This window comes from Piliocolobus tephrosceles, chromosome 17 (assembly GCF_002776525.5).
Source record: "Piliocolobus tephrosceles isolate RC106 chromosome 17, ASM277652v3, whole genome shotgun sequence".
Taxonomy (NCBI): domain Eukaryota; kingdom Metazoa; phylum Chordata; class Mammalia; order Primates; family Cercopithecidae; genus Piliocolobus; species Piliocolobus tephrosceles.
The window spans coordinates 38,581,449-38,593,631 of record NC_045450.1 but is presented as its reverse complement, the minus strand read 5'-3'; the positions used below and the strand labels follow the sequence as shown (position 1 = coordinate 38,593,631).

The 12,183-nt window shown below is 38.7% G+C and overlaps 1 protein-coding gene across 3 annotated transcripts in view; it reads right to left on the bottom strand.

The window, feature by feature from the left end:
* FTO (FTO alpha-ketoglutarate dependent dioxygenase) overlaps positions 1–12,183 on the bottom strand; it is a 416,623-nt gene that overhangs the window by 301,047 nt on the left and 103,393 nt on the right. For 2 of the 3 annotated variants that reach the window (XM_023209953.3, XM_023209954.2), the window contains exon 2: positions 3,266–3,343. In XM_023209953.3, coding sequence (XP_023065721.2) covers positions 3,266–3,343 — 78 coding nt within the window. Of the gene's footprint in view, positions 1–3,265; positions 3,344–8,209; positions 8,313–12,183 lie in introns of those variants that run through there. The other variant, XM_026456851.1, reaches the window with a different exon arrangement.

Here is a 12,183-nt window from a genome sequence, read left to right as displayed (position 1 = left end):
AATTCGAGACCAGCCTGGCCAACATGGTGAAACCCCATCTCTACTAAAATTACAAAAATTAGTCAGGCATGGTGGCAGGTGTAATCCCAGCTACTCGGGAGGCTGAGGCAGGAGAATCGCTTGAACCCGGGTGGCAGAGGTTGCAGTGAGCTGATATCGCACCACTGCACTCCAGCCTGGCCACAGAGTGAGATTCTGTCTCAAAAATAATACTAATAATAAAAAATAAAATAAATAAATAAAAGAAAAGAAAAGAAAAACAAGAAGGTGCACTTAGCGTGATTAGATATTGGTATCAGGGTTTGTTGTGGGCCTTGAAAAGATAACAGAGAAGGCTTGATGGTTGTTCTGTTTGCATTTAGGTTTCCTTTTATCCCTTAGCGGATGGCTGGTTCAGAGCACAGTGGGCTGATAACCTTTTGTATCTCATTCTTCCTGTACCATTTTCACACCACAAAAGCTGAAATGGCTCAGCAGCTGCTTTGCGACAATGCATGTAATCATGTACTAGAAGGCTTATAGCTATGAAAATATTAGTAAGCATTTCAGAACTAATTGCATTTTTGTGGGTTTACCTGTCTTAAGGGAACATTTAAAAATTATTTTTTGCCTGACTGCAAAAGAATATACATTCACTGCAGAAAATTTGGAAAACTGGGAAAGTTCAAAAGAGAACACCCACTCTATCACTATGCGGTAGGACATTTCTGTACACATCTGTCAAATCTTTCCAGATGCCCACTCCCTGGGGAGGTGTCTATGTGTGTAGAAGCAAAATTCATATCATACTAAACTCAGTATTATTATATATAACTGGTTTTCCAAATTAGCTATTGCATGCATGCATTTAAGCAAGCTCATTCGGCACCTGATAGGTACCAGGCACTGAACGAAGTACAGAGGATAAGGGAAGTCAGCACACAAAAAAATTCATTACAATTAAGTGAGATTAATGCTGGATGTGATGGCTCAAGCCTGTAATCCTAGCACTTTGGGACGCCAAATCACTTGAGGTCAGGAGTTCGAGACCAGCCTGGTCAACATGGTGAAACCATGTCTCTACTAAAAATACAAAAATTAGCCAGACGCACTTGCTTGAACCCAGGAGGCAGAGATTGCAGTGAGCTCAGATCGTGCCACTGCACTCCAGGCTGGACACGACACAGCAAGACTATCTCAAAAAAAAAAAAAAAAAACACACACACACACACACAATTAAGTGAGATTAAGTGCTGATAAAGGTATTAAGTACAAGAGAGGAAGCACAGACAACTTGTAGAGGTGTCAGGGAAGCTTCCTACAGGAGATGGCATATGAGCTATTACTAACAGGTAAAACAGAAGTTCACCAAGGGAAGAAAGGACAGGTCAGGCATGGTGGCTCATGCCTGTAATCTCAGCACTTTGTGAGCCCAAGGTGTGCGAATCGCTTGAGCTCAGGATTTCAAGACCAGCCTGGGCAGCATGCTGAAACCCTGTCTCTACAAAAATACAAAAAATTAGCCAGGCATGGTGGCACGCACCAGTGGTCTCAGCTACTTGGGAGGCTGAGGTGGGAGAATCGCATGGGCCTGGGGGGCAGAGGTTGCAATGAGCCCAGATCTCACCACTGCATTCCAGTCTCACTCAACAGATTGAGATCCTGTGTCAAAAAATAAAAAAAAAAAGAAGAGACAGATAAAGAGAAGGAGGTAGGTCAGCAGAGGACGTAGCAAGAAGGCCCCAAAGATGAAACTCATACCATATTTAAAGTACTGCAAAAATCCAGTGTGGATAAAAAGGTGTAGGAGCAGGAGAGATGAGGCTGAAAATGCAGGAGCCAGTCAATGACATGGGATTTGAAGCAGAGGGTTGCCATGCTCCGATTTACAACTTGGTTAGACAATACTACAGCTTCAAGTATGAAGGAGGGCAAGGAGGAAAACCAGACAGACCTATAAGAAGACTGATAGTGAAGAGGAAAGATGGTGTAAATCAAACGGGAATGAAGATAAGAGACAGTGGCCTAGGAATAATACTGAGCTAGAAGTCACAGAAATCATATTGACCTGGATTCTAGATGGATAAAGTCCTTCTTTCCTCTCTTCCTTCCTTGGTTACTGATAGTCAGCTATGTACATGCAGGTGCTAGAGATACAAAGATGCTGTGACCTAATTCCTATTCCGATTTTCATGGTAACCCTCCGCTTTAAGACTTCACATTCCAGTAGGAAAGAAGAGGTGAAAAGTTATTATTTTTACATGCCCAGAGGGCCTACCCTTCTTCTTTGGAAACAGGACTCCGATTTTCCTTTGGGAAAGCCACCCATGTCTAACTCACATAGTGCATGCAGTTTGGTGGGAGTACTCCCACTCCAACCCCACTCCAAGAGTAGGTGCAAGAACTAGGCCAGGCAAACAGGAGCATTTGACTCTCCTGAACATGATGACTAGTTCAGTGATAAGCACATGACTCCAACCAGGCCAACAGGATTTTACTTCCTGGAGAATTTGATGGAACCAGGGAAAAAGAACTCCCTACCTTTTTCTAAGATCCCAGATGCCAAAGACCACATACCCCTTGGGCTGTCAGAGTCCTGCTATGCTCTTAGATGAGAGCCTACTGAGCATGAGATCACAATGAGGAAAGCTAAGCCAAGAAAAACAGAAAGAAATGCATCGGATGACATCTTTTGTAAAGTTGGATTTTGCCATGTACTCCTAGACTTCTAAGGCAAGTCAATAAATTCCCCTTATTTTTTGCCACAGTGAGTTTGATTTGAGTTTTTGTCATTTGTAATTGAAACAGTGGTGTCTAATTCAGAGAGACAGACATGGGATCCTGTAATTGCAATACCACATGTGCTAGGTGATGCAGAGTTATTTACAAGGAGTGCAATCGACTTGACTTGTAGGTAGCACAAGCTGGAAAAATGTTCACAAAGGAGGTGATGTTTAACTGAACTCTTGAAGAATTAGCCATCTGCAACAGGATAAGAAGCAAAAGGAAGGAGGAGGAGCTATGCAGAACAAACAGCATGAGCAGAGGCAAGGAAGTGTGGAATGTCCGAGGAAATACAAACAGTCACTATGTTAAAGCATTAAATTCATAGCAAAAAGCCAACTCTGAAGAAATGTACATGCTCGGTAGGCCATGAGGAGTCATGGGTGATTTAATCTGACCTTTTCACCTGTCATTTAACCTCTCTAGCCCAGCTTCCTCATAGGTAAAATCAGGTTGATCAGAACACATCACTGAAATTGATAAAAATATTAAAACACCTTACCTGCTGATAGAATTCATCATCTTTGGGAGTCAGATAAGGAAGCCAAGTGTCTTCAAGCTCTTCAAGAAGCCTCAGTTTCTGTTTGAAAAGAATAATAATTACATATAAGTGAATATACAATGACCCAAAATAAGACACTTTCTTATTTTTCAAGTAAGAGAATACAAACAAATTTTAGCCAACTTTGAATTTATAATCTTTTAGAGAGAGAAATTAGTCAAATCGCAATTATAAAATGTATTAATTAAACTATATATAGCTTTTTTTTTCTTTTCTTTTAGAGACAGAGTCTCGCTCTGTCACCTAGGCTGGAATACAGTGGTGTGACCATAACTCACTATAACATCAAACTCCCGGGCTCAGGCGATCCTCCTGTCTCATCCTCCCAAGTAGGTGGGACTACAGGGGTGCCACCATGCTTGGATAATTTTTTTTTTATTTTTAGTAGGGACAAGGTCTCGCTATGTTGCGCAGGCTGGTTTCAAATTTCTGACCTCAAGCAATCCTCCCATCTTGGCCTCCTATAGTGCTGGGATTATAGGCATGAGTCATGGTACCCAGTCAATTTACATACATACTAAATTACACATGGCATGAAGCATAAATTTAGAAATAATTTTATTCACTCTCACATTTCATGAGACAATTTTATTCACTTTTCACATGTATTGTTGACATCCAGGTCTTTTTCATCACTAGAGCCAGCTTACAAGTCATCCAATACAGTTTTCCAGAGCAAACGCCTGTCTGTACAATCTGCTTGAGACATAGTAGCTTGTAAATCCTTTTATGGTACTATCACTGGAAATACCAAACCAAGCCACAAGTATCTATCTGCATAATGTCAAGATATGTGGAATAGTTATTCATCTTGTAAACATTTATTTGAGATCATATCCACTTATAGTATTGCTTTCTTAGAGTGATCTATCATCTCTATAATAATTACTAAATCTGTGTTAAACATCTTTGTTTCTTTTCTTTTCCAATTCCATGAAGCAGCCTTTTTAAGCACTCAAAGCCAGCATTGTCTGAGGCTGTTTCCAGAGACTATGTTTTCCCCAAACAGTACTGTGCTATTCAAACAAAGTAACTGAAAGAGGATCTCATATTATAAAGTATCTTATAAGAAATCAGATACATATAGGGCACCTGCTTCCTTCTGAGGGATATTTTTCAAAGAATATCTGACCTTACATTCAAGAATATATGGAGTTTGTGTGTGTACGTGGCACGTAAATGGCATAAATGTGCACATACACTCACAGACACATAGACATGTACATACAACAGACATTAACTGTAAGAAAGAAAGCAAAAACAGCAGAAACAACTGGGTTTCAAATAAAAATGCAATTAAATGCATCATCAAAGCTACTGTCAGCCAGTAAGTCACATTTATAAAAATTAGATAATGGTACACCTTGCTCTGGGCCAATATAGTCCCACTCCACAAGAATATGACTTGGTAAACACAAACTGGATTTCAGGCTCCACCTGCTCCAGTGGCCACTGTCTTTACAAAGTGCACAACCTACTCAACCAGACGTGGTGGCCCTAAGTACTACCCTCTCCCACCCCAGGATAGCAGCCTTCTCTCACAAACCCATCACAATCAGAGTAGTCAAAGGAAACGTCCTCTTAGGTAAAACACAAATTCTTTCTGGACCTTTTTTGTATCATTATCTAAAGTGAGGAAAAAGAAAGGGAATAGAAGTATAGCAACTAACTGACCTATGAGACACAAAACCGAATTCTACTCTTAGGCATAATTCTATTATATTTATTTAGTCAAAGTCTTTGTTTTGACTATAGGTGTTTTCTCATTTATAACAAAAAGGTTGACTTACCAGTTCTACTATTAATTTTTTTTTTTTTGATACAGGGTCTCACTCTGTCCCACAGGCTGAAGTGTGGCCCAATCACAGCTCACTGCAGCCTTGACTTACTGGGCTCAGATGATTCTCCCAACCAGCCTCCCAAGTAGCTGGGACTAAAGGTGCAATGCCACCATGCCTGGCTAGTTTTGTTTTACTTTTCTTTGTAGAGATGAGGCCTCAGTATGTTCCCTAGGCTGGTCTCAAACTCCTGGGCTCAAATGATCTGCCTGCCTTGGCCTCCCAAAGTGCTGGGATTACAGAAGTGAGCTCCCATGCCTGGCCTAAATTATGATACTTTTATAGTTATAATACTAATGTAACACACACCATTACAGATAATCGACAAACCAGTTTGGATAACTCACTATTGGTTAATCAATTTATCTGTTTTTCAGTATTAACCATTATTTGGGCCATAGAAAGAACCAACGATATTTCCATGTGCATACTTATACATTTCTCCGCTCCATCATAAATTTAATCAAAATCTATACCTCAATTTTTACTTCAAGCTCAGAAATGCCTCCATTTTCCTATGAATATTTTATCAATTCTTCGTCTTTTTTATAGACACAAAGTGCCAGAATATTTATAAATGCCAAAAAAAGTAAGCCTTGAATAATTCAAATGCACATTTCTCAAACCTTGAAATGGCTCCACCTTGCAAACACCACCTTAAGATCTCTACATGAGAGTCCATCAATAAAGCTAATCTACATATAAAGAGGAGCACAAAAGTATGGATTCCCAAAAGTAATTACATACTTCACCTAAATCAGGTGAAACAGCAACAGACCTGTCACATAGGTCGACAAGTGCCACTGTAGGCTGAACCTCTGCTTATAATTAATGGTTCAGCTAAATTCTGTAACAACCACCACTTCTTAGTTCATGTTGGAATTGAGCATCAGACAGGTATAAAACATTGTAACTTAAAAGGCTGTATCAAAAGGATAAAATTTGACAAGATTTTTCCTACTCTAGAGCAAGCAGCATATAACTGATCTTTCACTAGGAATTTTCATTTTAATACTGTGAGCAATGTTGTGTCTACACGACAGCAGAGAATGAGGACCAGAAAATCACCCAACTTAAGACCCTACAGATAAAAATCTGCTCTGAACATCAACACTCACTACTTGCAATTTTACCAAGTAACTGACAAGATCAATTATTAAATAACAATATTTACAAACATAAAGAGAAGTTTTGGTCATGTTTACATCAGTGAAATCAATCAGATATCAATAGTAAATTAAATTGGTAGCTCATAAACATCAAAATTAAAAATTCTTAACTGCTTTATAAAAATCAAACATTAAGATTGTTTTATGAAAAGCAAGGTCACTATGGGCAAGACTAAGAGAAACAGGCCCTTTCGCTCTGCTATCAGGAGGGCAAAACAACACGATCCTTAGAGAGGGTAACAGTCAACTCCTTTCAAAATGCAAATGCATTTACCGTGTGAGCCAGCGATCCTACTTTTGATTTATCCTTCTAACATACTTGTACCATGTTCAGAAGAATATATGCACGAGGATACTCATTACATCATTATTTGTAGAACAAAAGTTTCGAATCACACTAAAAACCACTGAACTTTACACTTTAAAATGGTGAATTTTATGATATGGAAATTATTATCTCAATAAAACAAACAGATTAGAAACAATGCAAATCTCCAGCCACAGGGGACAGTTGAATAAACTACAGGACATCCACATGATGAAGTATAAAGCAACAGTAAACAAAAACAAGGACGCTCTCTGTTTATGAGCTAAAAAGCTCTCCAGAAGATATTGGGGAGTAAAAACCAAGGCACAAAACTCTGCTTGCATTCACACACAGAAACACAAAGGATGAATGACAGACTATTAAAGTGATTAACTGTCAACAGAGGTGGGAAATGACTAGAAAGGGACAAAGGCAGAGCCAAGACTACTCAAAATATTCCATTTTATATTGTTTTGATTTTTGCACTATGGAAACGTCTTACCTATTACCAATTCAAACATCTAACCTACTAATTCCTCACATGAAATTCAGTATAAAGATAAAGACAACATGATTTTTGGCATTGTTTTAGAAAGTGCATACTTTTGTCCATGTACAATGAAGTATTTATTTGGAAAACTATTGCAGACTAGCACACTAAAGAGGAGAGGAAAAAAAACAGCTCTGACAATTTTCTTTGTGTCAAATGCCAACCATGGTAAAAACACACAACATTAAAATGCACTCTGGAGCACAGGTAGAAGGAGCTCACGTTTGACTGTCAGATCTGGCTAACTGCTGCTCCTCGGCCTGATGTACAGATAAATCCACACAGCTGGGCCCTGCAGCACACTGCTCTGCTCACACACTTCTTTGCTGTCACACTTGTGTCAAATACATCAAGCCGTTCACAAATGCCACATGGAGAGCCAGAGAGAGCGTGAAGCCTCAGCTCTCCTACCTGGCAGGAGGGGCAGATGAAGATCCTTCCACGCAGGCTACCACCTATTTCCACAGCTCTGGCAAAGTAAAAGAGGACAAAAGACCTATGTGAAACACACCACAGCCAGTCGCGGTGGCTCACACCTGTAATCCCAGCACTTCGGGAGGAGGAGGGAGGAGGATCACCTGAGCTCACGAGTTCGAGACCAGCTTGGGGACATGGCAAAAACCCGTCTGTATGAAAAAATACAAAAACTAGCCGGGTGTGGTGGTGTGCACCTGTAGTCCCAGTAGCTCAGGAGGCTGAGGTAGGAGGATCACTCGAGCCTGGGAGGCAGAGGTTGCAGTGAGCCGAGATCACGCCACTGCACTCCAGCCTGTGTGACAGAGTAAGACTCTCTGTCTCAAAAAAAAAAAAAAAAAAAAAGCACCACAGCTCAAATTCCTATGGGTTTCAAGTTAAATATCAGAAACTATACCAACCCTAAGCTTCTGCTTTACTGTGAAAAAGTGAAGCTGTATCTGAGCTTGTATATCTTGTCACATAGAGATATGGTTTGAGAGTCTTACAGTAATTACATAAAAAGATTAAGTGGATTATGACTCATCATGTAAGGGTGTATCTCACCTACAAATGAAGCATATTTTTCATCCCACTCCTGACTCTTCAGCCGTGTCAAGATTATGCTCCTAAGGACACTTATTCTTTATCCATGTATCACGTTCCACATAATACTTCTTCAACTGTGCATCCTATTGTGTTAGGTTCAATAAAAATTTAATTTTGTTACCTGAGTCTTCTCAAAATACAATGACAAATAATGGCTAATGAACATTCATTGTGAAAATAACTGCATGATCCTATGAGGGTTTTAAGTAGGAAAATGACCTAGTTCTTAAGCAGGGTGCTTAGTGGGCAAGGAAGACATATCTAAACTAACACTAGAAAGATCATTAAGAGCCGGGCGCAGTGGCTCACGCCTGAAATTCCAGCACTATGGGAGGCCAAGGAAGGCGGATCCCTTGAGGCCAGGAGTTCAAGACCAGCCTGGCCACCAAAGGGAACCCCATCTCTACCAAAAATACAAAAATTAGCCGGCCATGGTGGTGCACACCTGTAATCCCAGCTACCAGGGTGGCTGAAGCAAGAGAATCGCTTGAACCTGGCAGGTGGAGATTGCAGTGAGTCATCACTGCACGGTGACACAGCAAGATTCTTCCCACCGCCCCCCCAAAAAGATTAATAAGAAGTAACTAAACCAAAAGATGTGTAAATAAATATTTCACATATACTTATACCATATTTGCTTTAGATAAGAAGAAAAAAAGTATTTCAACCATTTCAACAAATTCAGCATTCCCTGTCCTGTGAAAAACTTCCCTCTCCATGAAAATATGGCACAGTAAAAGTAAACTGGATTTGGAGGCGAAAGTCGGATTGAATGGAGACTCCTCGATGAGGTACCACATCGGAAGCAAACTCGCTCATTCTCAATTCCCTCATCTGTAAGAGACACTGTTTCATAGAGTTGTGATGATAAAATAAAAATTATTCATATATATTAGTGCATTTTGCAAACTATAAACTATGCAGATATTAGGCAAATAGCATTCAGACAGTGGGGCACGGGTCTGTATAACAAAGCAAACTCCTTTGTTATGTGTTTATAGCCTAAGGCGCCAAACTCTTGAATTCCAGTGCCAGTCTAGGTTTATGATTTGGAACTACTTTCTTATCTCCCTGTGAGATGTAAATGATATTAATACATAAAGCTCTAAGAACAGTGCCTGGCACATAAACAGCCCTCAATACACTTTGGCAACCATTCGTTGTTATTGTTGTTTATTCATGTCTGGAAAGGACAGTTTTATTTCCTAGTTATAAATTACTTATATAGGAATCTATGTGTAGCACATCAAATTACACTTTAGGCTACAGATTAATGCTACTGGATTAATACAAATCCAGATATTAATTAGCCTCAGTGATCTACAGGAGAAATGTATAAAAACTTCCCATAAAAGTTTACACATATAAAATGTGTCAATTAACTATGTGGTGGTGATCGTGTAATTTTTAATATGACAAAATTGCAAAATTTTAGAACATATAAAGAAACTAAGGCCCATCCAGAGCTATTAAGTGACTGGCAAGAGACTATACTGCTGCTTATGAGAGAATCACAACTCACATTCTTAGTTCCCAGGTACAAGGCCACACCCACTGCACCACACCATCCCTGAGGCAAGAGAAATCATCTCTCTTAAGAACTGTTTAATTTTTAACTGAAAAACAACTACACAACATAACATTTTTTTAAAGTTTTTAATTAAAATCAATCCTACTTATAGATTTTTAAAACCAATACTTACAGCCACTGCTCTTGGACCCTCATGTCCTGGCTGCTTTGGTAGCTCTACAAGGCTTTCAAAAGAGATCTTTTTAATTAATATTTAGCAAGTCTTGTTCTGTTTCCAGTAATGGGAGCCAACACTACAGCATACAAAAAAAATCTAGCCTGTATAGAAAATGTCATAATTTAGAAAACATCAGGAAGAATACTCAGAAGGATTTCACCTCAGCAGTAGTGCGATAGCCCTAGACTCAATGTCACACTGTTCCTTTCTAATTAACTGCAATACCTGAAAAGATCCAACTGTTTCCAAGTAACTTAAATGAGTTATTTAGGAGAACAGCAAGTACGGAATCCAGCACTTCAATGTTAAAAATTTACAGTGTTTGTCATCCAATCAAAAGCATGAAGGCATGGAAGTTTCTAAGAGAATACTACAAGGCAAGACAATATGACTGATAATAAAGACAGAAATCAACTAATTGAAACTGGTGCAAAAACAAAACAGATGACAAAATGAGTAGACAAGTACACTGAAACAGTAAGTATAACTGTAGTTCACAAGTTCAAAAAGTTGGGAAAAGATTGAGCATGGTAAGTAGAGAAACAGAAATAACGTTAAATCAAGCTTCTAGAGTAAATCCACAATATCTGAGAGGAAAGATACACTGGATAATAATAATTCAACACAAAATAGTTATAATAGAAGAAAAGAAAAATGAACCTGAAGACACAGCAAGGAAAATTATCCAAAATGAAATACAGAGAGGAAAAAGATAGGAGAAAAAAGTTAACAGAGCATCAGTGAGCTATGGGATGATTTTAAGCAGCTTAATACATGTAATTGGAGTTAACAAAGGAAAGGAAAGAGATTGGAAGATAGAAAAAAAGTGGCCAAATATTTTCCAAATTGGATGAAAACCATCAATCTACAGATTTAAGATGTTCAAAGGACTTCAATCACAAAAAACAAGAGGAAATAACACTAAAACGCATCATAATCGAATTACTTAAATCCAGTGAAAAAGATAAAGTCTTAAAAGCAGTCAGACAAAAGAAAATACAGTTGGCTCTCCATATATATGGGTTCCCCATTTATGGATTCAAACAACCACAGATAAAAAATATTCCTGAAAAAAAAAAATGGATGGTTGTAGATATACTAAACATGTACAGACTTTTTTCTTATCATTATTCCCTAAACAATGAAATATAACAACTATTTATATAGCATTTATATTGTATTACGTACTATAAGTAATCTAAAGATGATTTAAAGTACATAAGAAGATGTGCATAGGTTATATGCAAGTGCTACATGCCATTTTATATAAGGGACTTGAGAATCCATGAATTTTTATATTTGCAAGAGTCCTAGAACCACTCCCCCACAGATAGCAAGAGATGAAGGTACTGTGCACACACAAAAAAACTATAAACATAACACCAAATAAGGCTGGGTGTGGTGGCTCACACCTGTAATCCCAGCACTTTGGGAGGCCAAGGTGGGTGGGTAGATCACTTGAGGCCAGGAGTTCAAGACCAGCCTGGCCAACATGGCAAAACCTCGTCTATACTAAAAATACAAAAATTAGCCAGGTGTGGTGGCGCACACCTGTAATCCCAGCTACTTGGGAGGCTGAGGCACAATAATTGCCTGAACCTGGGAGGTGGAGGTTGCAGTGAGCCGAGTTTGCACCACTGCACTCCAGCCTGGGTGACTGAGTCAGACTCTATTTAAAAAAAGAAAAGAAAAAAGAATAACACCAAATAGCTCGTTGTAAAAAAAAAAAGGTTGCCGGAAGACAGAAGATAGTGGGGAAATGCTATAATATATTTCAACAATAAAGGAGAAATGAATATTTTTTCAGATATACAAAAGCAGAAAGAATTCAACACCAACAGACCTTCAAGGTAAGAAGTGAAGACCTTCAGGTGGAAAGAAAAGGACAACAGATAAAAATCTGAATCTACTTAAGAGAATGAAGAGTATCAGAAATAGTAACTATAGGGGAAATACAAAAGACTTCTCACTAAGTCTTTATAAAAGATAACTGACTAAAGCAAAAACAAGAGTAGTACATTGTGGGATTCATAACATATGTAGAAATAAAATGTATGACAGCAGCATCACAATGGCCAGAGAGATATGAAAAGTATATTGTGGTAAAAATGTTTATGCTACATATGAAGTGCAGTAATACTTCAAGAAAGATTCCAATACGATAAAGACGGATACCAGAAACCC